This window comes from Zootoca vivipara, chromosome 3, assembly GCF_965207765.1.
Source record: "Zootoca vivipara chromosome 3, rZooViv2.hap1.1, whole genome shotgun sequence".
NCBI lineage: Eukaryota > Metazoa > Chordata > Lepidosauria > Squamata > Lacertidae > Zootoca > Zootoca vivipara.
In genome coordinates, this window is record NC_142586.1 from 51,218,049 (window position 1) to 51,233,612 (window position 15,564).

General features: G+C 40.7%; 2 protein-coding genes across 3 annotated transcripts in view; one reads left to right on the plus strand and one right to left on the minus strand.

Annotated features, from left to right (window-relative positions):
- KPNA5 (karyopherin subunit alpha 5) overlaps positions 1-4,390 on the plus strand; it is a 19,446-nt gene extending 15,056 nt beyond the window's left edge. The window contains exon 14 of the mRNA XM_035109152.3: positions 649-4,390. Within this exon, the coding sequence (XP_034965043.1) occupies positions 649-836 (188 nt within the window). The 3' untranslated portion in view covers positions 837-4,390. The remainder of the gene's footprint in view (positions 1-648) is intronic.
- Positions 4,391-4,878: 488 nt separating this feature from the next.
- Positions 4,879-15,371, minus strand: FAM162B (family with sequence similarity 162 member B). Of its 2 annotated transcripts, none has more exons than XM_035109158.3 (4): positions 14,902-15,371; positions 13,141-13,252; positions 7,500-7,608; positions 4,879-5,333 (listed from the first exon to the last, which is right to left on the minus strand). In XM_035109158.3, exons 1-4 carry the CDS (start codon positions 15,065-15,067, stop codon positions 5,235-5,237), a joined length of 486 nt encoding a protein of 161 aa, XP_034965049.1. In that variant the 5' UTR covers positions 15,068-15,371; the 3' UTR covers positions 4,879-5,234. The 2 variants fall into 2 exon arrangements, with proteins under 2 accessions (XP_034965049.1, XP_034965047.1); XM_035109156.3 differs by having other exon boundaries at positions 5,013-5,381.
- Between the last annotated feature and the right edge of the window lie 193 nt (positions 15,372-15,564).

Sequence of the window (15,564 nt, forward strand, 5' to 3'; positions counted from 1 at the left end):
TCTCCAGTATTCAAGCTGGAGAGAGGTGGCGAATACCCATGCAGCTCTGTGGTTGGTAGGCAGGCTAGTTGCTTCTCACACTTGCCAAAGAACAGCAGTGGTGTACAAAAATATGGAAGCCCAATTATAATGCACTGAGTGCAGCAACATTTCAAACTGTGGATTTAATTATGCTCAGTGTTAGTCATACTCTAGAGTAGACCCTTTGAGATTGATGGCTTTGAGGGCTCCGCTCTGAGTATGATTTCATTGGATATCACCCACTGAGTGTAACTGTACATTGTTTTCTCTATGTAAGCAACCACTGATCTGTGTATTTCTCACTTCTTGTCTACTAGGTAGATATTTGAGAAAAATACTGTTTTGTATGCAGAGGGCATGCATGCTGCCTGCAGTCCGTAACAAGCACATTCCGAGTAGTCCGTCTAAATTAGTGAGATTATTTTGGAGTAACTCTATTGTAGAGTGAAGCCTTAGGTTCAGTAAATATTACAAATGCGTATAAAATTTAGTGTTTCCTTTTTGCAGCCTACTCACATGATTCTTCCTTACATATTTAGACCAGCTTATTTAGCTGTTTAAGAAAGTATGTACATCTTAAACCACATGTGCTCTCTCTCTCTCTCTCTCTCTCTCTCTCAAATTTAGGACTAGATAAAATTGAAATTCTTCAAAGTCATGAAAACCAGGAGATCTACCAAAAAGCTTTTGATCTAATTGAACATTACTTTGGTGTGGAAGAAGAGGATGCCAATATTGTACCACCAGTGGATGAAAATGAACAGCAGTTTTTGTTCCAGCAGCAGGAAGCTCCAATGGAGGGATTCCAGTTGTAACCATTCAGTTTAAAGGAAAAATAGTAGCTCATCATGATAGCCTCCATTTGTGGGCCAAAGTGAGGAAAGGTGGAAATGTTTTATTGGAGACAGATGAAGAAGCAAACTCGTGCATTTATGTGTTTTTGTGTCAGACACAAGTATTGGTTCATTCGTTTTTATATGTGTATGTTTCCATTGTCTAACGTGTAGAAAAACCGACTAATCACAACTGAAAGTTTAAAATAAGGCTTGAATAGTGAGCTCAGTAAGACATTGGAAACTGATGCTGAGTTTTCAAGCAGTTGTTAAAAAGGCAAAATTGTGCATAAACAGCTGTTGATATTTTGAATTTTGGCTGTAGGGTTCACGTGCCCATTCTACACTAAATCTACCTCTTTGCATTGGAGCAAAAAAGATGTTTCAGAACTGACGTATATATGAGCTCCTAGTAAAAGCTAAGCTTAGAATGTGAACATTATTTATTTAAATAGTGGAAAATATAGTTTTATGCGTGATACTTTGTGATAAACTGATGAAATATATTTATATTTAAAAGCATAACACTTACTGGGGTGCACTGCTGGTTACATGACATAACCTTACAATGTAGGAAAATGGTTTTTCTGCTATGTGAAAAGGGATGGTAGCTTTGTAATTTATATAGCCCTTACCTAGCCATGTCAGCAAAATTCCCTCTTTTTCTTATTTGTTCAGTGGTATTGCAAATAGGTTTGCCAAGTGTTCAGCTGGCTCCTTCAACAGCAGCTAGATGGGCAGTGGGATAATGTTTGCCTCCATGCTGTGAAATGTATTACCTGCTGATTTTTGTGTATCAAGTTGCTGTTAGAAGGCACAAGAGCAGGCTAGGCTGTTTTTGGTCAGTTGGCAACCTGGTTACAAAATGGTTAAAGATTAGTTTGCCTTGTAATGACCTCTGTGTTCTTATGAGGATGAGGGAAGATTTCTCTGTATAGAAGACTCCACATTGTAACTTAAATGCTACCAAAGTGTATGAAACTGCAATATTCTCTTTATGCTATATTTACAAACACTCCATGTATTACATTTGACCCCAAAACACTAATGCATCTCATACGACTTTGGGGAAAGGTTTTTTTAAACACACACACACACACACACACCAAAACAAAACAAAACAAAAAAACAGACCGGTCAGAGTATTTCCGGTTTGCAGCAGTGGTATACTGGGAGAACATATTTTTCAGTTAATTGAAATAAAGATCGGTTTCACTGTAAATATTGTGGTAGGTGTTTTGAGTATGCAAATTTCTCTGACAATTTATGCAAAGTCTTTAAATGATATGATGCCAGGCAATTTAAAAAATAACCTAAATTCAGACCCAGAGACCATTTTGTCACTAGGTTTGAATCTACATGGGTAGTTATTTATTTATTTATTTGGTAGCACAATTAAAGGACTCCGATTAATTTTGCTTACCAGAAATGTATTGATCCGTGCGACTCCTCTAACCAACTTGTATATAATTGCAGTTGATTGCCGTTTTCATAGTATTGTGTAATGTTAAACAAAAGCAAAAATAGATGCACTCCAAAATCTAAGGGGGCTCTTTATATTGTCCCTGCAAACAAATTCATATGTTAAAAGTTTCAGTCTTGATCTTTCCGTCTTCTGTTCCAGTCCTATGAGCATGATCAATGCAAGGACCTGCCATTGAGCCAGGCTGCAAAGAGGGTGTTGGGTGGAGACAAAGCAGCTGTGTTGCTTATGCATCTTGCATAGCTATTGAAAAATTACCCTTCAGTGGCAGATGCATATTGTGAGGAATTTCTGCGTGAAGCAGTTCAGAGTACCTGTCGGCCGTTAGGCACTTCAGTATCTCGCATACATATTGCTCCATCCCCTGGGAGAAATTTGCTCTCCATAGTTGTGAGAACGAAGCGCAGTAACGGATACATGCCTGGCCTTCTGTCACAGGTTCACAATGGCATTGTAGCAGCAATATCTACTTCTAAAGGGTTATGGAGTCGAAGTTTGCCAGTAGAGGTGTTGTAATATTAATAGTTGTAGCTTATGTAAAGATAGTGAGGTACAACTAGGGGGGAAAATGCAGGAATGCTTACTGGAAATCAAATGTATTGTGGGGAGAAGAATTGTGCAGCTAGCTATGAATTCTGTTCGTAGCTTTGAACAGGTAACACTTGATATAAGGGTGAATTTCTCCCCCTTTTTAATAGTTTTAATTGGAAATGTTGGTCCTGAGTGTCATATGATTCATTCCAAATACAGGTTAATTAAAGTGGTCAGTAAAAAAGATAAATTTATCAGAATTGTTCTAGTATGTTAAAAAACAAAAATGTTCAGGCTTGACAGGGTATCCCATTGTTTTGCTATATTACAGAAATTGCCAGTTGTGCCTGCTCTTAATTGGAGAATTCAGTAGATACTATCATCAAAACATTTACATCTGAGCCAAACTCAAGACTTTATGCAAACCGTAGAAGAAATAGAAATATTAGAGACAAATGAATTTAATTTAGTCATTTGGAAGTATGTCTCTTGAGTCTAGTCTATAACATGAATTTGGAAACTTCAGAGAATCATTGCTGAAGCTGTACGATTTTACATGGTTAATTTGGATCTTTTAAATACCAGTATTTGATTTAACTTCAAATTCACTCTTATGCACGAAACTGAGAAGTCTTGATGCTTAATAGAGGGATGTTGGAGGTGAAGCCTTTTATCAGAACAGGTGTGAGTGGCAACTTCAGTCTTCTGGATTTAGTAGTCAATCCAAAATGGTTTGGGGGTTTTGAATTTGTATAATTAAACCATTATGGTGTTTCCCTGGTGCATGTTGTGTGATTCTCACATAAATGCCTCATTTTGACATGACCTCAGTCTATGCAACCATGCCAAGTATTTATTTCAGATACAAAACCATATCTGAGTTTTGTTTTGTGTTTGGGTCCCTGCACTTTTATCATTGAATAATTTATTCATTTTGCTCTTACATTTATAGTATTGCCTTTTTAAGAGGGTGGTAAAGAAATAATGGGTATTCATTCAATGATTGGTTTACATTTAGAAAATGATTATTAGTTGGATTGTTTAACAGAAAATAATTATTACTTTTACATTTGATTCCAGGTTGATTTATTTGCTTGAACCTTACTAACTTATTAACCTTCAAATTTATTTGAAAAAATACAAATTATGAAACTGCTACAAAGATTCACATCTCCAATAAGAGTTGTTCTTAGTCATTATTGTTACTGTGTTTTTGAACATTCGTTTGTAATTTGATTGATACTGCAAATTTAAAGACACACTAGAGGCTCTAACTCAGGCATCCCCAAACTTCGGCCCTCCAGATGTTTTGGACTACAATTCCCATCTTCCCCGACCACTGGTCCTGTTAGCTAGGGATCATGGGAGTTGTAGGCCAAAACATCTGGGGGGGGCACAGTTTGGGGATGCCTGTTCTAACTGAACAAACTTACAAATACGGACAGTATGCAATATTAGGGAATGTTACTACAGTACTATAAATGCTACAATGCAAAACTAATAAAGGTATTTTGCAAAGGCAGTGTGTGTGTTCTGAATTTAGAACTTGCAGTGTTTCTTCATAAGTTATGATAACTTTTCAGACCAGAAGCGTGTACAAACGTAGACTGCACTGTTAGAAATCTCTACTGGAAGGCTTGCAGCCAAACCCAATGCATTGGTTATTCAGAAGTAAGTTTATCTATATTTCCTGCCCTCGGTCATATGTAGGTATGTAGAGCCATTATAGTTTTAATTTACTCAGTTTTTAGCTATACCTCTTGGGATTGGAAGAATCAGATGGGATAGGAGAAAATCTTGTACAATTCCTTAGGACCAAATCCTATAAAGTCCTAATTCTCCAAGTGCCATCTTGATTCAAAATGGCAGGTGGTGTCAAACATGAATGAAGAGTGCCACCCCCACCCTGGGAGCCTCATGCTAGGTTTGGCAACGATATCTCAAGAGGCATCAAGATGTATAGGGAACAAACAGACAAAGAAAGACGACAGCACTTTCCATCAGGACAAATTTTGTTGAGTAATGAATTTTAGTCAGAAAGCCACTGTTATGGTTGATGGAATTCTGTGTTTTCAGTTTTAGCTACACAGACTTTAAAAGTTCAAATAGAAGCAAAATAGCAGATGAAGCCTTTCAGAGCAAACTTTCAACTGAACTTGATTTATTTATACACTTGTGGCAGAAAAATAATAATTATCTCTCGCCCAGTATTTGTTACACAAGTGGAAATGAAAGTTGTTAGTATTACAGTAAGTTGTGTTCAACTTCAGCGTTTTCCCTGGAGGATATAACTTTTGCTAACACTTGCCAATTTGGTGTGTTTTCTTCGTTCCCAGCACAGCTCCGGTTTCAAGAGCAGATGACTTTTATTTTGCCTTTTCCTCTGCTCTTGTTGCAGCCTCTTCACGCCACTTGGCTTTTTTTGCTAAGTTCCAGCTTGTGAGGGATTCATGGCGTTCAACAGCCTGCAAAAGTAGAGCATCCACTTCATGGTGGTACAGTGAAAGGAACAGCTGAAAGATAACACATTATTCCACATAGGGTGGCCATGTGCTGGCATTGCAAGCACCCTCAGAAATTTGACCTGTAAGAGTGCAGAGTGTTGGACAAGGGAGATCTGGGTTCAAACCAGTGGGAAGCTCCCTTTGAGCAATCACTCTCTACTCAAACTCTTGTAGGAGTGGAGTTTGCATGCTACTCTAAGCTCCTTGGAGGAAGAAATGGGTATAAACGTAATACAGTGGTAAGGTAAAGGGACCCCTGACCATTAGGTCCAGTCGTGACCAACTCTGGGGTTGCGACGCTCATCTCGCATTATTTGCCGAGGGAGCCGGCGTACAGCTTCCAGGTCGTGTGGCCAGCATGACTAAGCCGCTTCTGGCGAACCAGAGCAGCACACGGAAACGCCGTTTACCTTCCCCCTGTAGCAGTACCTATTTATCTACTTGCACTTTGACATGCTTTCAAACTGCTAGGTTGGCAGGAGCTGGACCAAGCAACAGGAGCTCCCCCCATCACAGGGATTTAAACCGCCGACCTTCTGATCAGCAAGCCCTAGGCTCTGTGGTTTAACCCACAGCGCCACCTGCGTCCCGAATACAGTGGTACCTCGGGTTAAAAACTTAATTCGTTCTGGAGGTCCGTTCTTAACCTGAAACTGTTCTTAACCTGAGGTACCACTTTTGCTAATGGGGCCTCCTGCTGCCGCCGTGCCCTCACCACACAATTTCTGTTCTCATCGGGAAGCAAAGTTCTTAACCCGAGGTACTATTTCTGGGTTAGCAGAGTTTGTAAACTGAAGTGTCTATAACCCAAGGTACCTCTGTACATGAAAACCAAGCGGTGGCCCCAATAACCTAGAGCAACCCTGTGCCTTCAAGATGATGTTCCAATACCCATCAGTCACACAATACGGCTGACAGTGAAGGGGTATGAGAGCTGGAGTACAGCAACATCTGAAAGTAGCAGGTTGTCAACCTAGGGGTGCCTTGTGCCTATTGGGACTAGTAGGGTGGAAGGCTGGGAGCCCAACAGTAGGTGGCGCCAGAGCAAGAGAGAGGCAGAGGTAACAAATTCTAGTTTTGCCTCCATCCCACCTGCTGAATTCTACAGGGGGCAACACTGAGACACAAGTAAGGAGGCAGGCAGGTGGGGACTGGAAGAGAGCAGACAGAGACTGATGGGCCAGTGCCCCTTTTGCCCAAATAGATCAGTCCCCACTGTCCTCACTCCTGACGTGACGACAGATGAATCCTTTGCCCAGCAATATATCTCGTTTGAGAACTACTGTTGCCTGCCCAGCCTAAGTAGCGTTGACATACCTCATAGCAAAACAAAATGCAATGGCTTGGAAACAAACTGCTGCAGTAGTTGGCCTTTGTTCCAAACAAACGTGCAGGAGTAATAAGTCTTATGGTCACGCTGTGGCCCATTTAGTAAACAGAATCAGACTAGATATTTCATAGAATCAAAGCATTGTGGAGTTGGAAGAGACCACCAAGGGTCATCTTGTCTAACCCCCTGCAATGGAGGAATCACAGCTAAATAATTCCTGACAGATGGCCATCCAGCCTCTGTTTTAAACCATCCAATGAAGGGAGAGACCACCACCTAACGTTTAGTTGAATGGATGAATGAATGAATGAATTTACTTTATTCGGTCACAGATCAGCATAAACGTTTAGTTGAAATCTCTCTTCTTGTAATTTGAATCCACTGATACGGGACCTACTCTCTGGAGCTTGCTCCATCTTCCACGTATCAGCCCTTTGAAGATGGCTATCATATCACAGTCATCTCCAGGCTAAACATGCCCAGCTCCCTCACTCGTTCCTCATACGGCTTGTTTTCCAGACCCTTGATCATCTTGGTCATTCTCCTCCACACACATTCCAGCTTGCCAATATTAAATTTGGGTGCCCAGAACTGGACACGGTATTCCAGATGTGGTCTGACCAAGGCAGAAGAGAGGGGTGCTATTACTTCTCTTGATCTTTATTTTTAGTTTATTTAAAGGTGTTTTTGTTTAGTGTGAAGCCATTGTAACATTAGGAAGGAATCAATTTAACAATTGCTATTTTAAAAAGAAAATTGTATCAAAATCCAGACGTTTCCCATGGAACAATACATACCCTTTTAGCAGAGGCAATCACAGCAAAGCAAGCCACGATTGTCAGGGCAATCATAATGTAACAGGCCTTTACTCGGGCTTTGTTCCTTGCAGCATCCAGCATCTCGGGCCTGCAACAGAAATTGGGTTGGAACCAATTAGAGCAGCGTTCTTCAACAACCTTGGGCCACCCAAATTTGGCAAGCAATTATGGGAATTGTCTTCCAACTTCTGGGGACGAGCACCCAAGGCTAAGGAATACTGAATTAATGTGTGACATACTGAAATGTTTTTAACTGCTTTGTTTCTACTCACTAAAGATACAGAAGGACTAAATTTGGGGGGTATTTTTTAGTAATTTGTAATTAAAGCCATATTTGGTTATGGGGTGAGAGCAAATATGGGGGTGGGGTAGGGAGAGTGCTGAAAATTGCCTTCCTCATTCCACCTGTTGGATATAATCTGCTGAGCTGTGAACCCTAACCATTTCTACCTGAAAGTAAATCCTATTGAATTCAACAGGGCTTACTCTCAAGTAAGTTTGGTTAGGATTGCTGCCTCCTTGGGAGTGAACACCACTGACTTCGGTGCTTTCACTGAATTTCTCCTTATGAGTAGTCATATTTATGTATTTTTGACGTATTATACAAAGAAGTCTCAAAGTGACTTAATTGATTGAAATCAATGTGGATGTGGTTTTATGTATGCTGAATTCCCAATAAAGTTTTTGGAACTGCAGTGTCCCTTAGGGATGAACAGATCTGTCCATTTCAGATTCTTTCAGATTCTCATTATTCCAATCTTAAATTCAGTTGCCCACATTTCCATATTAGTGTGCTGCTTTTTTTTTTAAGTCCTTGTGAAAATTTATCAGCATCTTGGAGAGAATTTCTCTTGGCATACAGATTTTTTAAAATGCAATTTTACCTAACAGACATTTTTACAGATCAGTTCTTCCAAATATATTGCATTTTTGTAGGTGGTTCTCAGTAATGTATGCATTTATATGCATATGTAATCCTAGGTTATGCCTTTTGGTACACATTACTGTACAGTACTTGGCTGGAGAACTGGATTGCAAAATTAAGAGAAATGCAAATTTTTGAAGCATGATTGTATGTATTTTGGTACGTGAATTGCTTTGAAAAACGCTAATTAGGTAGGTTTGGCTTTAAATACAAACCAAATCCGATTTTTCCCAATTCCTGTGTGAATGCATCACAAACAAAATATGTTTGTTATTATAATACCTCACAAAAAGAAACTTGCAAAAGCAGTCTTGAATATTGGGACAGAAGCTTCAGAGCTCCTCTCTTCCCAGTGTGGGGAGACAAGACTGTAGATAAACTTGCAGGCAGATGGATTTCATAGTATTAAGGACTAAATGCATTTAGAATTGAACAAATCAAAAACAGGCCAGCCCATTAAACTCATTAATCTCTAAGTCACTTGCCGTGAGAGGAGCAAAGCACGAACTTGTTGGGTTAAATCAACTAATTGTTATTTCATGGCCCACTAATTGGAACTGTTTTTGAAGCGGCAGATCAGTGCCTTAAACCGGAGGCATAAAACAAGCAAGAGAGATAGAGGTTACTACGATTCCCTGTAATCTCTCCCTAAGTGCAAGATCTACCAGTTTCAGGGCTCCCAAATTTTGTTTGGGAGAAAGGGCTCAAAGAGGTCCAATATTAAATTAAAAATTAAATTCAAACGGGATCCCAATTAGTGAAATGTCACAGCTTATGAAGAATGATAGGAGGCGCACTGGAAGTGGAAGGCTGTAGCCAATGTTTGCCCTACTCAGAGTAAACCCCTAATTTGCATCTCGCTGCCCTGATGCGCCTGGAAAATAGGGACACTTGTAGAGTCTGTAAATAAATTAGGACTGCCATACGTCCTGATTTCCCCAGATATTACTGGGATTTCAAAGGAGGAATTGACACTTGGTGCCTTGTCCTGAATGTTAGGCAAGTCAATTGAAAAATCCTGGGTTGTTTTTGTTTGTTTGTTTGTTTGCATTTTTTTTTGTAAAAAACAAACAAACAAAAAACTTTTAGTTTTGTCTAAAAATTTAAACAATTTTGGGGTCTTCCTAAAAATGGCAACCCTAAAATAAATGGTGTAATGTTGAGTAATACTGTTAGTAAACAAGGCCCATTTGTCATTGCAAAAGTATTTGCCTGCTTTCATTTTAAAAAACAGCCATGGGAAGCTGCATGCTGCAACAATCCTTTGGTATTAAAGGTCAGAAAGTTACAGCTGATGATCTCTTCATGCAAACAGGAACACAAACAGATAAAAAGCACAGCACTTTTCTGTGATGACAGCGATGAAGAGCCAGCAGAAAATGTTACATTTAGCTTATCAAATGTTTGTATTTCAACAGGATAGAAACAATGATTTTTCAAGGAAATGAATGTGGGAGTTGATGAGTGCACAAGAAAAAAATGCCCTAGAAATGTTATTTCATCCTCAGTCTTTTCAGCCACATGTAGCACAGGAGAATGCAAGCCTTTGAAGCTGGCTGTGAGTTGTTTGCCTGGCATTGGCTATTGCTGTTATGATTCTGCAAGCAGGCCACATCTTTTGCAACGGCTGCTCTGAAGCGATGGCAACAGAGAAGGCTTGTAGCCTTAAATTCTATCTGAGAAGGGGCTGAAGGGCCCCTTCCCATCCTGCCACCCACCAGGCCCATCCCTGATGCGCTGAGTGAAGTCTGAAAGGGGACTGTAAATTTAAGAAGGGCTGAGTCAGCACTTATTAGGTAGTACCTTGCTTTGTATAACCTAGGAGTTGCAGGAATATGGGAAAGTCCTGCCACTGCTCATGAAATTGTACAGACACCAGGACAGTTATTGCATGAAATATCTCATCGTTCTGTGGCTCAATGAGGGATGGATGAACCAGTTTCTCTCCATTTTTAACTTCTCAAACCTTCAGTTCTCCACATTTCTACACTGGTTTACTTTTAAAAAATTTTTTAAAAAGTTATCTTGAAAATCCATCTGTATTTTACTGCAAATTTCTCCTAATAAGCACACTTCTAATTTTGTGCACAGTTTTGCAAACAATAGAAGACATTTTTTGTATGTTATTTTGGCTAATATATAATATGCATTTTTATGCACCCTTTCCTCACATATGTGCATTTTGGTACACATTGCTTAGCTGGAGACCTGCATTGCAGAATTGGGAGAAATTTGGATATGAAAGATGGCTTGTTTTGGTCCACAAGTTGTTTGGGAAGTGATAATTAAGTAGGTTCTCTTTTAAATGCAACAAGAATCAAATTTCACCCCCATCCCTGTGCTCAAGGTCAACCGTCCTAGACACTATGATGAGCATATGGCTGGAACTAAAAATGGCCACCATGCATCCAACACCCACTCCACGGCGTCCAGTAGAACTTACTTTGTGTCCTAATGGCACAGGGAAACACAGAAAGTTGTAACATCATGCAAGAAGTACAGAGACTAGAGAGGAAAGTGAGACATGCAAAAGCCATTTGGGTCAACAGCAGTATTCCATTGCAACATCTAGTCTGGCCCTTAGTTCCACGCCAGGCATGTAAACAATGTAGGAATCAGGCGGAAAATAATCAAGTTGACTGTGTAGTTCAGTTGTGCATTGGTGCATGTCTGATGCTAAACTGCCCCGTACCCATATCTCACTTACATACATTGCATAAGCCTGCTGATATGCAAAGCCATTTCAGCATGAAGATTATTTTTTATTTTATTTTTTTAAATATATTTATTAGAGATTTTTTCAAACAACCAGAAACATACAGGAATACAAGACACACACACAAAAAAAAAATACACAAAAATACACAAAAAAGCAAGGGAAAAAGAAAAGAAAAAAACAAAACTTCCCGACTTCCCCGCCCTCCCCTTCCCGAATCTACTCTACACCCCATTCAGACAGCTTTCATAATATGCAAAAAAACAAAACAAAATCTTACATATCCATATCTTAAGTTCCATAATACTTATTACTAGAGAAATAAAAATCATACATACACATATCTATCTCTAATTAAACCCCTTTTAGCCTCTAAATTCCCCCCATAAGTACCCCACAATTTCCGGTTCTAATACTCTAGAAAAAAAAGTTAAAATAAACCAAATCCCATCTAGACCCCCCCTCCCTTCCCCGGAAAACATTTCCCTAGGAGTCCCGACTCGAAGATTATTTTTTATTAGGTGTGTGTGTGTGTGTGTGTGTGTGTGTGTGTGTGTGTGTGTGTCACAGTCAATGTGCAGGGTGCTTGACAGAGTACAAACCATGAGTTAGTAAGCCTAAACATTCACATAAGTGTGTGTTTGTGATCAAAGTTGTCATTTTTACAAAGGGCAATAAAACATGTTCTGACACACATTCCTCCTCATTTCCTTTCCGACCTTTAAGTGGAATATGAACCTCACTGTGCAATGCGGAGTTGACAAGAACACATTGTTCATGCAGTTTATAAACAAATACGGATACCATCCGTCTTTGATCACAGTTTGCATTTCAGATTTCTCCCATGCCCCTAAGCAAAATAAAAATGTCATCTTGTACGTCCAGTAAGCTAAGCTTCAAAATCCTTAAGTCCATATCCTGGTTTTATTCAACTAAAATTTAAATTTTCCTAATGGAAAATATCGATAGGATTAAGCCTATCTGTAGATCACTAGCAGCTCATATCCCATCGCTCCAACCGGCATGGCCAATAGTCAGGGATTACCAGGGGAAACCCAGCCAGATGGGTGGGGTATAAATAATAAATTATTATTATTATTATTATTATTATTATTATTATTATTGGAGTCAGAGGCGGATATAGTGGTGCGGTGGAACTAGGCATTCAACCACCGAGAAGAGCACCTTCTCAAAGCCAGGTAAACACTGGTCCAGCCTCAGGAAGGAGGCATGAGGGTTCTGACAGGGTCCTAGAGTCCTCCTGTCTCCTTCCCAAAGCAAGAGAAGCATTGGGAATGAGGTGGGAGGGCTGTAGGACCCCTTTCAGAGCCCTCACACCTCCTTCCCCAAACCCCAGCACAATGAGGGCTGGAGAGAAGGCATCAAATGTTGGCCTTGCACAGGGAGGCATTTTACTAAGGAGTTTACTAACTCCTGATGGGAGTTGCTCTGTAGAGCACTAGTTTAGCAAACCATGAGATAGTCAAGTGTCACACTCCCATTGCCTGACTTCTGCAATAAGAACATAGGCTGGAAAGCTGGATTGGCCATAGTTTCTTATCGCACATAAATGAAGCAAAATAGAAATACATGAGTGCATATCTGTGAAAGTTTAGTGCAACTCAATGATGGAAGCCAGCAATTATTTTTCATCTACATGGTGTGTGTTTTGATTGCAAGGTTCATCTTACAGAACAGAGGTAGGGAACCTGTGACCTTCCAGATGTTGTTGGACTCCCACTGCCATCAGTCCCAGCAGCGTGGCCAATGGTCAGGGATGATGGAAGTTGTAGTCCAAAAACATCTGGATAAAACCATGTTGACTATTCCTGAGCTAGATTGATAGCTTTATTTTTTTCAAAAGTCTTCCATTCTCCCCTTCCACCAATCCACTAAAGGATTGTGACTACTTCTAAAATACGACAGTAGTTTTTCCTCAGAGTAGTGTTTCTAGTGGTTGAATAAAATGAAGTACATACGGGATCCTTGAAGGAATTTCATCTTCCTTTCTGAAGCGCCCAGTCCACAGGAGGATTTTCTTGTCAAATGTTGAGGGTTTGTGTCCGCCAGGCACTTTGTACAGCTTCTCAGCTTTAAGATCCAGTAGACAGAACATCATGTCAAATCACAGTCATGGAAAGGGTAAAGAAATGAATGTCTAGGCTCAGACAGACAGACAGATTTCTCCCGCTTGCAAACAATCTCTGTGTGGAGCATTCATCCTGACTTGTTTGCAGGGTCCTTTCCCCATCACTTTCCTTATTGCAAAAAGTCTGATTTATTTTGGGCCAAATCAAGCCTCACTTTCAACTTGATGCTTTTAATTAGAAAAGTCAGGAAGGAACCTGAGAGCTCCTGTATGCATAGCTTGAGCTCTGTTTCTGTGTTATGGTCTCCCTCCTTCCCTCTCCAGAGGCCTGCTCTATATGTCCGCAAGGCTTTGAAATCTATTGCTAGAGGAATATCATCATTTCCCCCTTGCTGTTTGTCTTCACTCCAAGTAAGGGTAATCACGTAAAAAAATGGTATTGGGCCCTCTGAGCTTGAAACCAGCACAATACATTTTGCTGCCTGGGACCAAGGATAAAATGACACCTTTCCTTCATTCAATGACAAAAGCCAACTGGACTGGCAGCTGAATCGTACTTCAGCACTGTAAATGGGGCAGTGCCCTCCACTGTATCTGAAACCAGCAGGTTAGCATAGGGCAAGCTGCTCTGGCCTACAACGGCTCCCCCACTGCTTGCTACCCCTTTTGTGCCAGAGGCACCTGCTTCACTCTGCCTAATGGTAGGGTCGGCCATGTTGAACAAATGCCCTTCCCAGCTTGCTCTGCCAGATCATTTCCCTCCCTGTGCTGCTGGTTTCTTTGTTGTTGCTACTGCTTCCTGTTCGATCATTATGGAGTAGCCCAGTTTAGTTATTTCATTATGCATTTGGTGTAAAACACACACACACACACACACACACACACACACACACTTTTAGATGCTTTGTAGATGCTTTGGATCAAAAACAAGATCCAAATATTCCCATGCATATATATGAATAAGGCATGAATGTAAAATTCAAACTACGCTAGATCCTATTTTGCTGTATCGTTATTGGTCTTTGCAGGTTGGTTTTAGAAATGTTGATTTGTGGTGCGTGTGTGTGTGTGCATTGTAAGTCACCTTCAATCATTTTTGGGAAAAGGCAGGATGAAATTTTAACCAGATATACTCTCTATGCTTATAGTGGGTTGCTGCTTATGCCAGCTCAAAACGTTCAACCCCAAAAAGTTTTAAACCATCATTGAAACTGATGAGCTGGGCACAGTAACAGGAGCAAAGCTTTTCAAGTCAATAAATACAAAGAACTCTAATGTGGATGTAATAAGTATTAAAATAAAAAATCTCTCTCTCTCTCTCTCTCTCTCTCTCTCTCTGTGTGTGTGTGTGTGTGTGTGTGTGTGTGATAATCTGCACCCACACACTGAGAATTCCCACAGGGATCAATAGAATCCTGTCTCCCTCTTTCTTCCAGTGCACTTTTAGGCAACACATCAGGGCCAGCCCTGCCATTAGACAAGATGAAGGAGCCACCTTGAGCAGCAGATACTGGAGAGTGTTGCTGTCAGACCTCCCTCTCCTTAGGGCCGCCATTAAGGTCAGAGCCTAAAATCGTCTAACTGCACCACTGATGGGATCTCAAAATCAAACCATAGGGTGGTGTGTTAATAGTCCTTGCCAGCTACTCACTTGAGCCCGTTGCCCCCGAGCTTCTGTTCTGATCCGTGCAGGACAATGCTGTGGAGCCCAGGAGCCCCGGTCCTAGAGGCCTGCGCACAGGAGCACTGAGCTGCCCCGCTTCCGCCAGGAGCCGCCCAAACTGAACGCGGATGCGGGTCCCACTTGCAGCCAGCATGGTGAGGGCAGCCTTTTTGAATGAAGAAGGAAATCAAGCACACCCTTTGCTTCCCACGAGTGGTGTCCAAGATGCAAAAGAGAGAGAGAAAACCCAGAAATGACATCCAGCTTTTCAGCATCTGCCTTTATCATCTCTGGGACCGCCTCTCCATGCCTGGGAACAGCAGAAGCGTTTTCCAGTCTCCTTGATCATTTGCCAATCTTTCCTCCCATCCTCCTCCTCCTCCTCTTTTCCTGTGTTTCTCCATGTTACAAATGAAAATTAAAAAGGGATCCCTTTCTAGGTTTCCCCAAACCTTTGCTAGAAAGCAAGGTTGATGCTGCATTTTATTGTCTTTGTCGCATTTAAATTAGTGGGGTGTTGTTGTTTTTTGTATTTTAATACAGTGTTTTGGGGAACATAGGAAACTGTTTTTGCTACAGAGACTATTAATTGTTCTAGCTCATTACTGTCTGCTCTGACTGTCAGTTTCTCTCCAGGGATTCAGAAAGTGA